Here is a 15524-nt window from a genome sequence, read left to right as displayed (position 1 = left end):
TTCCATGATGCAGTTTAAAGTCCCTTCCACTGTTTCTATACTGGGTAATAAGACACTTTCAAATCAGACTCTCCATGAAAAGGAAAGATCATTGGAAGTTCAATCATCCCTCTTAAAGAATGAAAATCAAAGAATTGTTCACTAATTCACTGTGAATCCTTTAAAAGTTTATGGGAATTACAAAAGGAATTTGGACTTGAAAATAAGGAATTTTTCAGATACAAATAAGAGACTACTGTTGTGCCACACAGGGGCGCTGTTCCATTTATCAAGAGTTGTTAATAATGTTATTCAACAATTATTAATGATTAATAAAGTAGACTATTTATCAAATTGAATTATCAAAAATGATTTAATCCTAATCGGGGCACCATCTGGATTTCCAGGAAAAATTATAGGATTATTACACCAGAATAACAGTAAGGACTATTATTTCTGGTGAATAATGTTGAAGGCCATTACAAAGTTCGGCACTAGCTCTGTCAAACAGCCATTGTGACAAGAATATGTGTAAAACATCACAAACAGCTTCTCATTAAAATCAATCAGCATTTATTCACATCCAGGTGTCCAACAGATGGAAAAGCGACACCATGAATAAATCCCGATGGCACACTAGTTAAAACATAAAACCATCAACTAACAAGAAAAACAACAACAATAAAAATGAAACCTAACTGCATGAAATGGAAAAGAAATTGAAAACATTAATAAACATGATATAAAACTTCCGATAGTCTGTGCTTCAAAACGACTTGGCTGCACGTGGTATTTAAAGATGGCGAAGCCCTCGTCACACCACGTGCAATCAGACAGGATGGCGATCACGGTGTTTAAACCGTGATCAACTGGCAAAACGGTGCCACAAAATGAAAAAAAACAGTTATATGCATACAGTAATTTCATCAAACATAAATTAAGCTCTGAACCACTCTAAATGAAACTTCACCCAGAACAGAAAATGGAACGCTGATCACTCTCATATCTTCTGGTTATGTCCAAAAATCCAAATTCTTTGGGAAAACATATGTATCGCTGTGGGAAAGATTTTGGGATATAAGATTCCTAATGATGTTAAAGTTCTGTATTTCTGGTCTTAATCAGTGGATGGACAGAGTTAGAGAAATATATGCAATGGAGAAGATGACTTTCTGTTTGAGGTCCAAAGAAGCGTTTCTTCCACAGGAAATGGGTGAAATGGTACTGTATGCCTTTATTGGAGGAATAGAGGACGCTATCGGTTAAACAGGTCACTTGAGCTGATTGGACATTGTTATGACATAACATCATCAACATAGAAGCCCCCATGTTTCTGTCTGTTTGATTGTTTGTTTGTTAGTTTGTTGTATAAGCTGAAAATACTAAATAAAAAGTAAAAAATAAAAAATAAAATCAAAGAATTTATATTAGACATTAATAATAGTACCAACCTTTCCCAAATACAAAAATGGGAATATCTACAATTTGCAATAAGAAAACTCTCTGTTGCTTTTGGTAAACAGATTAAAACATTGCTCAATTATTACTCTAGTCAGAATCGGGGGGAAGAAGATAAAGTAGGAATCCCAAATACTCAGACTCAATCAGAGCAGTTGTACCTTAACAAAGGTCCAGGTGCTTTTTTCAGATCACGGCCCAAGTGGCAGAAGATGGAAAATCCATCCTTTATGAGGCTGGAAAAACCAAGACAAGGAAAATCTGCAGTTTCTTCTTTATTGATTAAAGGGGAGGAATGTACAAACTCTAAAATAATATCTAAAGAGTCTTTGAACGTTTGAATGATGCCTCTGCAATAAAAGTACGGCCGAGCAAATTAGGAAAGAATTAGCTATTTTCTCCGCTTTTTGCCGTTTAGCATTGCCACGGTAACACTATTGACGGAGAAAAGTAATAGCCATGGAAGGCAAGATGGAGACGTGTTGATATCTGCCATGCCCGGGAGCACGTTACAGTCCGGGCCGCATTAACGGATGAAAAAACGCTTGGAAGAATAAGTGGAAGAAGAAAAGGGAAACCGATCCTGGATCTTAATATCTCAAACTGGTTTTCTTCGTTTTTTCTTGTGTTTTTCTTCTTCCAATACTGGCATACACATAAACGTATGAATGTAAAACATATACACATAAATAAATGAATGTGCTCTTCCAGAAGCATCAGTTTTATTCCCGTCTGGAGGCTGAATTCAAACAGAAAAGCAGCCGCACTTTTACTCTCTGAGACCACCTGAGCTTCTGGACACTGTTGACTCATCTGGATGTTTTTCTACAACAGTCAGAAATGACTTTAGTGATGAAGACATGTGTTCACAGAGGGAGGAAGAGGAGAGGAGTTGGTGTGGAGGAGCAGCCGTCCAGTCAGAGCAGAACTGTACCAGGTAAGACTGAACTTCTGTCTGCTGATGGAATCATTTCTGACAACTGGAAAGACTTTTGTTCCGTAGTTTCAGAGTTCTTCTTGTCTTTCAGCAGATGCTGGTCTGCAGGAGGTCCTAGATGAACACAAGACCAGTCTGAGGAGCAGATGTGAACATGTGACTGAAGGAATTGATGGAACAGGAAGTAGAATGCCCCTCAACAGGATCTACACAGAGCTCTTCATCACAGAGGGATTGAGTGAAGAGGTTGATACCCAACATGAGGTGTGGCAGCTGGAGACAGCTTCCAGGATGAAGAGCCTCCATGACGCTCCAATCAGGTGCCAGGACATCTTTAAAGCCTTACCTGACCAACGTAGAGCCATCAGAGTGGTTCTGACCAACGGCGTCGCTGGCGCTGGGAAAACCTTCTCGGTTCAGAAGTTCACTCTGGACTGGGCCGAGGGCTCGGAGAACCAAGACGTCACCGTGGTGATTCTGCTCTCGTTCAGGGAGCTGCACCTGATCGGCGATGAGCAGCTCAGTCTTCTCAGGCTGATCCAGGTTTTCCATCCATCGTTACAGAAGCTCACAGCAGAGCAGCTGGCTGCCGGGAAACCGTTGTTCATCTTTGACGGCCTGGATGAAAGCAGACGTTCCCTGGACTTCAAGAAAGGTCCGGTCGTGTCTGACGTCACACAGAGCTCATCGGTCAACGTGCTGCTGACCAACCTCATCCAGGGGAACCTGCTTCCCTCAGCTCTCATCTGGATCACTTCCAGACCTGCAGCAGCCAATCAGATCCCTCACAAACACGTGGACAGGGTGACAGAAGTACGAGGCTTCACCGACGGCCAGAAGGAGGAATACTTCAGGAGGAGGTTCAGGGATGAAGAGCGGTCCAGCAGCATCGTCTCCCACATGAAGACATCCAGAACCCTCCACATCATGTGTCAACTCCCGGTCTTCTGCTGGATCACTGCTACAGTTCTGGACCACATGTTGACCACAGAGCAGAGAGGAGAGCTGCCCAAGACCCTGACTGACATGTTCTCCCACTTCCTGCTGGTCCAGACGAAGAGGAAGAAGAACAAGTACCAGGATGGACGTGAGACGAGTCCACAGGAGCTGACGGAGGCTGACAGGGACCTTCTCCTGAAGCTGGGGAGGCTGGCGTTTGAACATCTGGAGAAAGGAAACATCATGTTCTACCAAGAAGACCTGGAGCAGTGTGGTCTTGATGTCCCAGAGGCCTCGGTGTACTCAGGAGTTTGTACCCAGATCTTCAGGAGAGAGTGTGAGGTCTTCCAGAAACCCGTCTACTGCTTTGTTCATCTGAGCATCCAGGAGTTCCTGGCTGCAGTCTACGTTCTCCACTGTTACTCCACCAGAAACACAGATGTGCTGGAGAACTTCCTGGGAGAAGATTACTACAGATACTCAACTCTGGATGAGTTCCTGGAGAGAGTCATGCAGAAATCCCTGAAGAGTAAAAATGGCCACCTGGACCTGTTTGTCCGCTTCCTTCATGGTCTCTCTGTGGAGTCCAACCAGAGACTGTTAGGAGTTCTGCTGAACCAGACGGAGAACCATCCAGAAACCATCCAGAGAGTCATCAACAACCTGAAGGAGATGAACACTGATTTAATCTCTCCTGACAGAAGCATCAACATGTTCCAGTGTCTGATGGAGATGAACGACCTCTCAGTTCATCAGCAGATCCAAGAGTTCCTGAAGTCAGAGAACAGATCAGAGGAGAAGCTCTCTAAGATCCAGTGTTCAGCTCTGGCCTACATGCTGCAGATGTCGGAGGAGGTTCTGGATGAGTTGGACCTGAACAAGTACAAGACAACACGGGGGGGTCGACTGAGACTGATTCCAGCTGTGAGGAACTGCAGAAAGGCTCGGTGAGTCCAGATGGATCAATAACACCATCAGTTAGCAGTTCACTTCTTCAAATCTGGTTTTGATCTTGAAAATGAAAACTTTGAAGTCGGATGTGTTTGTTTTATTCTGGGTCACCTCAAGTCACCTCAACCAGAGGTTCACGTTTCAAACACTTGATCTAGTTGATGTTTCTGCTGCTCAGAGATGAATCTATGTAACGGAGAAAGATGAAACATCAGAACCACCGGGGAGTTTTGTTGATGTGAACTTACAGACAGTTTTACAGAGAACTCCTCAGATCTAACATTTTTATTGAGATTATTGAAGAAGTTTACAAGTTTAAATGGCTCAGAGCTGTAAACCTACAATAGTTTTATGTGGACACAGTTGTACTTGGTACGTGACTTTAATTCTAGTTACTCTGGTTCTGTGATCTCCTGCACCGTCCTGTAACTCCTGTGGGTCAGTCTGGCTTTAAATCAGACTTTATTACAACTGACATCATATTTTCTCTCATCACAGATTTGTTGGTTGTGATCTCTCAGAGACTCACTGTGAAGTCGTTGCGTCCGCTCTGAAGTCCAACCCCTCCCATCTGACAGAACTGGACCTGAGTCGGAACCAGGAGCTGCAGGATTCAGGAGTGAAGGTTCTGTCTGGTGGACTGAAGAGTCCAAACTGTAGACTGGAGACTCTGAGGTCAGTCCACTGGAGATGTTTCCACATTTATCCACTTATCATCCTCCAAAGATGGAACTGTCCCGAAAAGTTCTGTCTCTAATAGAATAGAATAAAATACAATAATAAAAATAGAATAGAATAGAATATGTAAGGGATAATGCCCGACGAGGTGTACTTTATCAGAAATATATGGACGACGCGGGGTGGTTTGCCTCCACGAAGTCCGTATCTTTATGTTAATGTACACCTGGAAGGGCATTATCCCGCTTATACCACGGTCACTTACCAAAAAACATAAATATTAAATCAGTTATTCATGCTTTAATGTGTTTTCAGTTGAAATCATTAGTTTTATAACAAGCCACAGCTGAGCGGCTGAGTGACAACAAGCCATAACTCAGTTTCCTTGGTAACGGGAGATATTCTAGTCCGCTCGGCTATTTTCTTTTCTCTCCTTGTCTGCATCCCTGCTTTTGTCCTGTCTCGTCTTCAGAGCCTCTCCTTTTCACTCCTCCGAAATTCTACAATCATGAAATTGATTAACTGGTCTCTCAGCAAAATTGACCAAATTTTTGCGACGAGAAGTCAGGGGGGTAAGGGAGCCCTCCTGGCCCGATGGGACATTTTTTGCCGGATACACTATGGATTCCTGGAAACATTGGAAGCCGTTGTGTCTGGCGATCCTGACTGTCGAGGACGTTGAAGATGCCTCCATAATTGGATTTATGATAGCAAGATTCCTTCTAATTGGAGTGTGGGGATTCCTAGTATATCGACAAACGCGTAAGTCATCGACAGCTGTTCTGGCCCTTTCTGAGCTACCCGACGTTGCTGAGGGGATAAGCTCGGCGACCAACACTCTGACTTTAACGTTGGGAGAGCAAAACCGCAAGCTGGATGCGATTCTTGAACAGAATCGCAGGCTGGCGGCGGTCTTTGAGCTCATTGGCAAGATGGATAAGACCTTGGAGAAGTTGGAAGCTCGGCTTGGCGGGAATTGATCACAAATTCGTCTGTTTGGAGCCGCCATTGATGAACCAGAGACTTAAGGCAGACGGAAAATTACTGAGTCTGTCTGTTCTTTGCAATACAATTGTTGATTCTATAATCTGACCTTGACAGAGTGGTTTGGCCGACCGCTCCAGTCACAATCTCTCTGGTGGAATGTAAACATGTGGCTCTGCCCCCACTAACCCTCCCCTCTCCCAGGAACATCTGTGGACCTGTTTCAGAACTGACCGAGCCGACTGATAACATCAAGGACATTGGCTGAGGAGCAGCTCTGAGCGAAGTTCACGGACTTACCGCTTACACACACACAATGATAAATACACCCTCCTTTATAGTCAACGCCTTCCTCGGCCCCCCTTTTATCAGCCCCCCCCCCCAACACAGTCAACAGGTTTGAGAGCCGCGCCAACGGCTGCGGTGCTCACTTGGGGTACTGTGCCACCCCCCCCGCACACATGTGCAAGTCTTGTGATGATGATGTTAAATTGTTATGTTGCTTTCTGTGCTGAGGTGTTTTTTTTTTGCACTTTCACACTGTGTATTTATACACAGTGTGAAGATGCCTTTGTTTCCCTCCCCCATCCTCAATGTCATCCTTTCTCTGATCTGATTTAAGTGCCAGTCAAACATCAAAATTGTTAAATTCACCAAATAAATTAAAAGAAATTACAAAATCACTCATGTCGCCGTCCTGCGGTAGCAGGCTCTTCTTCTCTGAATCTCTGTTGCCGTGGTTACCACCTGGCAGTTGATCCAGCACAATGATATTAAAGTTATCAGGCAATTTGACCAAACTTGTTTTCTAGGTATAGGTTATCACTTTTAACCTACACCTGCCAGCCAATCAGAATCGAGTATTCACATGGACTGTGGTATAAAGTAAGTAGTAGTAGTAGTAGTAAACCTTTATTTTACCAGGCAAGAATTGCTAAGAATACATTCTTATTTAAGGCAATGGCCTGGTAGGAGGTGAAAGACCTCCTAAGGGGAAGGGAGAGGGGGAGTAACATTAAAATATAGACAATAAAAGCACATACAACAACAGTGACACAAAAGAAAAAGGAATAAAGACATAATGCAGTGACACACCACAGAATGACAGTTAGTTTGACCTACAGTGACATACAACAAGTTAAGTAAGGACAGAGACACTAAAAGTAAAAACAGTGATACTAGACAACCATAAATGAGACAGTAACAAAACAACAGCAGTAACAGAAGGTGTTAGTGAGGTTAGTGAGGTGATTGGATCAGAGAGAGCTTTGGCTGGGACAGCTGCAGGTATATTTTATGGATTTAGATATGACATGTTTGAAGGAGTTGACAGAGGTAAGAGTTTGTAACTGTAAGGATTTTTGGAGTTGATTCCAGCTGTCGGCAGAAGCAACCTGGAAGGAGGAACGGCCCAGGGAAGAGTGCGTCAGTGGGGCATTTAACAGGATGAGAGGGGCAGAACGGGTGTTGTGTATAGGGGGATGCAGATGCAGAAGCTGTGTTAGGTAGGGAGGAGTAAGACCTAGGAGGGTTTTGAATACCAGCATCAGCCAGTGCATGTTGCGCAAGTAAAATAGAATAAAATACTAAAATGATAGAATAGAATAGAATATAGTAGAAGAATAGAATAGAATATATTAGAAGAATAGAATAGAATAGAATAGAATAGAATAGAATAGAATAGAATAGAATAGAGGTTTATTAGCATTTGCACCAAACGGTACCGGTACATTGGAATTCTTTTGCGTTCTCCCTTTTTTCCTGAAGTCTAGGATGACTTTTGTTCTGTCCAGGTTCAGAACCAGATCATTGTCTCCCCCAGAGACAGTCAGTACGTGCACATGCAGCGATTCAAGCTGGTTGGAGATCATTTGCACACATCGTACTGACTTTTAAACTGCATGTGAACACCTTAAGCCAGTCAAGTCAATCTGATCAAACCGGATTCATCAACCCGCTTGCAGCACCTAGATAAGCCAGTCGCAAGCCAGTCGCAACCGCCTTGTTAATGCCATGTGTACGGGGACATAGATATTACAGTCTGCGCATGCTCGAGATTTTCCCCCGGGTGGGGTTATCCCCCGGGGGAGGAGATTCACCCGGAAGTGAAAGGAGACGACGCGTGCTCAGTAGTTGAAAAGGAGGCAGCGCGTGTTTACCCATTCTTTCATTCATTCAACATGTCTTCAGGGAGAACCCATTTTTGGTCAGATGAGGAGACGCGTTTTCTTCTTAGGCAGATGCAAGAATTAAACATTTTAAGGTTTATGGATGGGCGGAAAAGCCGTAACGCGGACCTTTACAAGAAGATTGCCAGAGAGATGGCTGAGGCTGGCTTCGCGAGGACACCGGAGCAGCTGAAGATTAAGTGGAAGAACCTACGCACGGCGTATATTACCAAAAACAAGAATAATAGAAGTGGACACGATCCGGCAAGTTGTCCACACTTCGCTATTTTAGACGACCTGCTTGGGGGTCGTCCCTTGTCCCAAGCCGGACAAAATGGGGTGGACTCCGGATTCCCGGCAGCCAACCAAGGTGAGTTGCAAACTTAGTTGCTAAAACTTGTTGCCTTTGTTTAAAGAATGTTTTGCTTACCCCCGATAGGCGAGTGGTTGGGGGCACACACCATATGGGCTTGCATGCTCTGAACGAATATGAATAACTGGGAATACAGTACTTTTTGGGGGGGGTTATTGTCTGAGTTTAATGAAAACACGTTTGTATTGATAAGGTTTAATCAGAACACTGACTTAAAACCAATCACAGCTGTTTTCCAGGGTCAAAATGAACCCGGTGTGACTGTTTATGAAGCAAAGGACCTAAAACACAATTTAATGAAAGTAGGCACGATTATATTTGCAAAGAACATAGTATGGAACCAATAATGTGATTATTGTGACAACTAGACCACAGAAATCCATATGTCTGACATAAAATGACTAAGATATAAATCATTTTTCATTTTTGTAACCCTCTGCAGCAGCAGCAACAGACATGGGGGAGTCAACAGCGCCAACAGACATGGGGGAGTCAACAGCAGAAACCGAGATGGGCGGCCATGTTGACACAGCAGAGCGTGGAGAAGAGGCTTGTCCGGTTGCTGGGACCTCAAGGTGCAGTTCCCCGCTGCAGAGCAACTCTGAGTTACTAGGTAAGTTCTGCAATATGCTGGCTGCAACAACCAATGCTTCTTTATTTTTAAAAATATACCCACATTAGGACATGTAATAAGTTTTACACCAATTCTGTCTTCAGAGATAAGTGCTCAGAGACCTCGTCGGAGGCGGCAGGGAAGCGACGTCGCTCTCCTATGCGACCAGATGAGCGAGACAAGGGAATTCTGGCGAGAGCGTCATCGGGAGAGCGACAACCGCCAGAGAGAGAGCGACGACCGTCAGAGAGAGATCGACGAGCGTCAGAGAGAGAGCGACGAGCGACAGGAGCGGATGCTGGCCTCTTTTATCGGGGAGATAAGAGCGACAAATAGACTGTTCGGCGCAGTCCTGGACTCCATCAACAGACTGACGCCTCCGGCACCCACCTCCCACCTACCTAGGAACTCCACCCCACGACCAGGGTATCATCTGGCCTTCCCAAGACCATTAAGCCCGGTGTACCACCCACAAACACCATCCACCCCCTCACGGCCAAGGTCAATGACCTCCGACCCGGAAGCCTACCCAGGGTACCACCGTGCCCTCCCAGGCCCATCAAGCCCGGCGTACCATCCACAAACGCCATCCACCCCCTCTTCGCCAATGACCTCCGACCCGCAACAGGAAGCCTACCCAGGGTACCACAGTGCCCTCCCAGGTCCATCCAAGTACCGCGACCTGTAGAAATTTGTTTTTTTTTAATTCAGCTTTTTTTGCACGTTTAATTCATCTTTTTTTTGCACATGTTCAATTCATCTTTTTATGCACATGTTCAATTCATCTTTTTATGCACATGTTTAATCTTTGTTTGCCCATGTTTGTTTAATCTTTGTTTGCACATGTTTAATTTATCTTTTTTTGCACGTTTAATTTCTTTTTTTGCACATGTTTGATTGTATATAGTTGTTTTGTTTTTTTGTATCTTAATAAAAAATACACTCAAAACACTAATATCTAGCTCTTTGTTTGTAAAAAAAAAAGTTTAGTCTAGTCTATTTTGCACATAAAACATAACAGTAAAAAAACAATTATTCAAGAGTTCATTAATGCGATTCCAGGTGGTTTTTATACAATTTCGGGATTTCTCAGTTTTTTTTCAGTGCGTATTAATTTTGTGAAAGTTCTTTTTATAAACTGCAATATTAATGGACTGGGATTAAAACTTTTATATGATTTTTCTTTTGAAGATCTCTAAATATATACTTCCGGCGCCGGAGAGGATGGCAGCCGCGGTGATTTGGTGCGTGTTACTTTGTCTCTTTTTATTTAATAATGCAGCTTTCTGCTACGACTCCCGATGCTCTTTCACCAGAGAAGAGCTGATGAACATCAGAAGAACAACTCCAGCGGATTTATTTCCCACTTTTCTCCTTCCATCAGTGGAATTATTGGACATTCTAGTCAAAGGTGCGATCACCTTTGTTCACGCGGTGAAGCGCAGGAGGAGAGGTAAACGGGCCGGCGCGCTCGTGCGTCTCCGCCGGCGCGGACGCCGCACACCTTTACCTGGCATATTTCTCTCCAATGTGCGATCACTTTGCAATAAAATGGATGAACTTCAACTACTAGTGGGGAAGAACAGAGACCTCTCCTCATCCTCCGTTCTCTGCTTCACGGAGACGTGGCTGTGTGGTCTCATCCCAGACTCTGCGCTGCAGCTGGCAGGCTTCCAACTTTTCAGAGCCGACAGAGACGCGCAGCTCTCCGGAAAAAAGAAAGGTGGAGGAATCTGCTTTTACATCAAAAACGGCTGGTGCAAAGATGTGACAGTGATCCAGCAACACTGTTCTCCCGATCTGGAATTTTTTATTATAAACTGTAAACCCTTCTACTCTCCCCGTGAGTTCTCCTCATTCATCCTGGTCGGCGTTTACATCACACCGCAGGCCCACGTGCAGGACGCTCAGCGCGTGCTCGCCGACCAGATACTGAACGTGGAGCGGACAAACCCGGACTCCTTAGTTACTGTCCTCGGTGACTTTAACAAAGGTAACCTCAGCCACGAACTCCCTAAATACAGACAGCTAATTAAATGCCCGACCAGAGAGGGAAACATTTTGGATCACTGTTACTCTACAGTGAGCAGAGCCTATCATGCCGTCCCCCGAGCTGCACTGGGACACTCAGACCACCTGATGGTCCACCTGATTCCAGCATATAAGCAGAAACTAAAGCTCTGCAAACCTGCTGTGAGGACCTCAAAGCAGTGGACCAGGAAAGCTACGGAGGATCTTCAGGCATGTTTGGACTCTACTGACTGGGATGTTTTCAGGACTTCTTCCAGCAGCCTGGACGAGCTCACAGAGGCTGTTACATCTTACATCAGCTTCTGTGAGGACAGTTGTATTCCAACACGAACCAGGGTTGTTTACAACAATGACAAACCCTGGTTCTCTTCTAAGCTCAAAAGGTTGCGGCTGCAGAAGGAGGAAGCGTTCAGGAGTGGCGACAAGGACAGGCTCAAAAAGGCAAAGTACACGTTTAGCAAGGAGGTGAGAGCAGCTAAACGTCTTTACTCTGAGAAACTACGCCAACAGTTCTCAGATAACGATGCCAGCTCAGTCTGGAAGGGACTGAGACAGATTACTAACTACAAACCCAGAGCCCCCCCCTCCATCAACGACCGACGCCTAGCCAACAACCTGAATGAGTTCTACTGTCGCTTTGAAGGACAAAGGGACAGTCCTGACACCATCCCCCCGGACTGCATTCACATTCCCCAGTTCCATTCCTCCAACAGCACCCCCGCCTCCCCAGCAGGGGCTGGAGCCTCTCCACCACTTCACACCCCAGAGGCCCCATCCTCCACCCCCCACACCACTGCGACGCCCCTCTCTATCCTGGAGAGGGACGTCAATAAAATATTCAAAAAACTGAACCCCCGCAAAGCAGCAGGACCGGACTCTGTCTCCCCATCCACCCTGAAGCACTGTGCCGATCAGCTGTCTCCGGTGTTCACGGACATCTTTAACACCTCCCTGGAGACATGCCATGTGCCAGCTTGCTTCAAAACCTCCACCATCATACCTGTCCCCAAAAAACCAAGGACCACAGGACTTAACGACTACAGACCCGTCGCCCTGACCTCTGTGGTCATGAAGTCTTTTGAGCGCCTTGTGCTGCCACACCTCAAAAACATCACCGACCCACTACTGGATCCCCTGCAGTTCCTACAGAGCCAACAGGTCTGTAGACGATGCTGTAAATATAGCCCTGCACTTCATCCTCCAGCACCTGGACTCCACAGGAACCTACGCCAGGATCCTGTTCGTGGACTTCAGCTCTGCTTTTAACACGATCATCCCATCTCTGCTCCAGGACAAGCTCTCCCAGCTGAACGTGCCTGACTCCACCTGCAGGTGGATCACTGACTTCCTGTCTGACAGGAAGCAGTGGGTGAAGCTGGGGAAACATGTCTCTGACCCTCGGACCATCAGTACCGGATCCCCTCAAGGCTGCGTTCTCTCTCCTCTACTCTTCTCCCTGTACACCAACAGCTGCACCTCCAGTCATCAGTCTGTCAAGCTCCTGAAGTTTGCGGACGACACCACCCTCATTGGACTCATCTCTGATGGTGATGAGTCCGCCTACAGGTGGGAGGTGGACCAGCTGGTGACCTGGTGCGGTCAGAACAACCTAGAGCTCAACGCTCTAAAGACAGTGGAGATGATACTGGACTACAGGAGGAACGCAGCCCCACCTGCCCCCCTCACCCTGTGTGACTCCCCAGCAGACTCTGTGGAGTCCCACCGCTTCCTGGGGACCATCATATCCCAGGACCTCAAGTGGGAGCTGAACATCACCTCCCTCACCAAGAAAGCACAGCAGAGGATGTACTTCCTGCGGCAGCTGAAGAAATTCAACCTGCCAAAGACAATGATGGTGCAGTTTTACACGGCCATCATTGAGTCCATCCTCACCTCCTCCATCACCGTCTGGTACGCTGCTGCCACTGTGAAAGACAGGAGCAGGCTGCAGCGTATCATCCGCTCGGCAGAGAAGGTGATTGGCTGCAATCTTCCATCTCTCCAGGACCTGCAGCCTCCAGGACCCTGAAGCGTGCAGGAAAGATTGCAGCAGATCCCTCTCACCCCGGACACAAACTGTTTCAGACTCTTCCCTCTGGCAGGAGGCTGCGGTCCATCAGGACCAAAACCTCACGCCACAAGAACAGTTTTTTCCCGTCTGCAGCCTTCCTCATCAACAAGGCCCCGGTCCCCCCTCCCCCCCCCCCCGACTACCAAGGACTGCCCCCCCATCCCACTCTACGTTACATTAACGTAAATATTCCAACCCCGTAACATTTGTATAGACTCATATCCGGCACTTTACAAACCTCATTGTACATTTCTGTTTATACTTTTTACCTATCCTAAGTTTCTAAGTCACTTTTGTACAGACTCACTCGGCACTTTAAAACCTAATTTTGTACATTTCTGGTCTACATTTTATTTTACTGTTTATACTTTTTATTGTTTATACATTTCATTCTATTTTATTTTATCTCTTATATATTTGTTTTTATATTGTATTGTGTTGCACCAATCCCCATAACAAATTCCTTGTGTGAAAACTTGGCAATAAACCCCTTTCTGATTCTGATTCTGATTCTGATTCTGAAATCTGGAGTGATCCATGATTTGGACATTTTCAAATAATTACCACCTCCCTCCCTTCTATTTTTCTACATGACTGCACACCATTGTAATGAGGTACTGAGTAACAAGATGCTATATCGTCATTGAGCCATGTTTCTGATATAGAAAGCACAGAAAATACATGATTTAAAGTTGACATATATAAAACAAAATAAGTGAAACTACAAATGAAATGATTTTATTATTGGCATGAAAGATGCAGTGTGCTGTACAGAAACAAAAGATGAAGCTAACAGAAATGCTAAAACAAAGGTCTGCGCAGAGGGAAGTTTGTGCTCAAATAATCTGTAAGCACCTCCCTGATGTTCTGACCACCTGCCTTGTCTGTGTTGTGGGCACGGGCACCAGGTTGTGGTAGGTCGGCGGCTAAAGCAGCAGCCTCATCGGTCCAGGTGGGGTTTACACTGTCCTTCTCATCTTCACACAGGTTATGCAACGCACAACATGTAGCTATCACATGAGGGGTGAATGTAAAATGGAAGTCACTACGCTTGAGCAAAACTCGCCAGCGTGACTTCAGTCTCCCAAAGGCGATCTCGACAGTGGTCCTTGCAGAGCTTAAATAGACATTAAATGACTCCTGCTCAGGGGTGATGCGTGGGGAATGGGTGTACCCCTTGATCAGTCACTCCATTAAAGGATAAGCCGGATCTCCCAGAAGGAAATGGTTGATAGCAACACCGTTGATTTCCCTTAGGCCCTGAGTGAAAAAGACAAGATAATAATGAAAAATAAATTTCAGAGTGTGTTGCGTTTGATGGTAGTCTAGTGATTTGCACATTAAGGTCCCAGAAAGAATAATATGCAGAGGTAATACTGAATATTGACTTAGCATGTCCAGTAAGATACCTGGAGTGTATAGGACGACTTACTTTAGGTAGCTGATCTGCATGGCTGAACAACGCTGAGTGCCTAAGAACGTTTGCGTCGTGGGCACTTCCTGGCAGTTTGCAGCTTATGTTCCAAAACCTATGAGACATAATAGCCGCATTAAGTTCATGATGCTCAGACTGCACAGCGGGTGGATGGCAAAGTGTTCTTTAACGCTCAAAAACGGTGCATATTTTGGCATTTCACAGTATCCCCTCACCACCATTAATAGTCAAAATGAATTTAGGAATAAATGTGATTCAAACAAACAACAAAGTGTGTATCAGTTGCACAAAAGTTGAAATATTTCCATTTGTGTGTATACTTGGTCACATGAAGACAAATCTTTTACGTTTCTCTTTCGAGGTGTGTTTTCTTATCTCGACTGTAAAAAATGGTTCAAATTAGATCCTGCACAGTATTTAAATGTATTTTCCCACAACTCACCGATACGTGTCGTCCACCACAGCTTGGAGGACATAGGAAGGCCATCCTTTTCGATTAACAAAGTCCTTGTAGCCTTCACTTGGTGGTAACACAGGAATGTGGGTGCCGTCGATGCAACCGATTATCTGGGGGATGTGGAACTTTTGCTCGAACCGGTGTGCAATGGCGCTGGCTTCCTCTGCAGTGGGAACCACGCTAATTTTCTGGAGGACTGACGACACCATCCCTTTGCAAAAAATGTACACAAACTTTTTCCCAGTGGACTTGCTCACGCCGAACTGGTTTGCCACAACCCTGTACTCGGAACAACTGGCCAGCTTGTAAAGAACAATGGCCACCCTCATCTGAAGCGGCACCGGTGCCCGAACAGTCACGTCCTCGGGTTTCAGAACGCATGACATCAATCCACATAACTTGTCGAAGGTTCTGCGGCTCATTCGAAAGTTCTCTTTCCACTCCTTGTCG

The 15524-nt window shown here is 45.4% G+C and overlaps 2 protein-coding genes across 3 annotated transcripts in view; both read left to right on the top strand.

Moving 5' to 3' along the window:
* Nucleotides 1–15524, top strand: part of LOC133425044 (NACHT, LRR and PYD domains-containing protein 12-like) — a 210295-nt gene that overhangs the window by 156123 nt on the left and 38648 nt on the right. For both annotated transcript variants that reach the window (XM_061715695.1, XM_061715696.1), the window contains exons 3-5: nt 2310–2374; nt 2466–4260; nt 4763–4939. In XM_061715695.1, coding sequence (XP_061571679.1) covers nt 2310–2374; nt 2466–4260; nt 4763–4939 — 2037 coding nt within the window. The remainder of the gene's footprint in view (nt 1–2309; nt 2375–2465; nt 4261–4762; nt 4940–15524) is intronic.
* On the top strand, nt 6777–9942 carry LOC133425045 (uncharacterized). Its single transcript, XM_061715697.1, has 3 exons — nt 6777–8464; nt 8910–9080; nt 9185–9942. The coding sequence occupies exons 1-3, from the start codon at nt 8107–8109 to the stop codon at nt 9766–9768; spliced, it is 1113 nt and encodes a 370-aa protein (XP_061571681.1). The 5' UTR covers nt 6777–8106; the 3' UTR covers nt 9769–9942.

The sequence above is a fragment of the Cololabis saira genome, chromosome 24, assembly GCF_033807715.1.
Source record: "Cololabis saira isolate AMF1-May2022 chromosome 24, fColSai1.1, whole genome shotgun sequence".
NCBI lineage: Eukaryota > Metazoa > Chordata > Actinopteri > Beloniformes > Belonidae > Cololabis > Cololabis saira.
The sequence above is the reverse complement of the archived record's forward strand: the minus strand, read 5'-3'. Positions and strand labels throughout refer to the sequence as shown.

Bases quoted from the DNA above. Each gene is read 5' to 3' on its own strand.
- LOC133425045 (XM_061715697.1), top strand. From the start codon at position 8,107: ATGTCTTCAGGGAGAACCCATTTTTGGTCAGATGAGGAGACGCGTTTT. The intron at 8,465-8,909 runs GTGAGTTGCAAA...AACCCTCTGCAG, and splicing joins ATTCCCGGCAGCCAACCAAG to CAGCAGCAACAGACATGGGG. The intron at 9,081-9,184 runs GTAAGTTCTGCA...TTCTGTCTTCAG, and splicing joins GAGCAACTCTGAGTTACTAG to AGATAAGTGCTCAGAGACCT.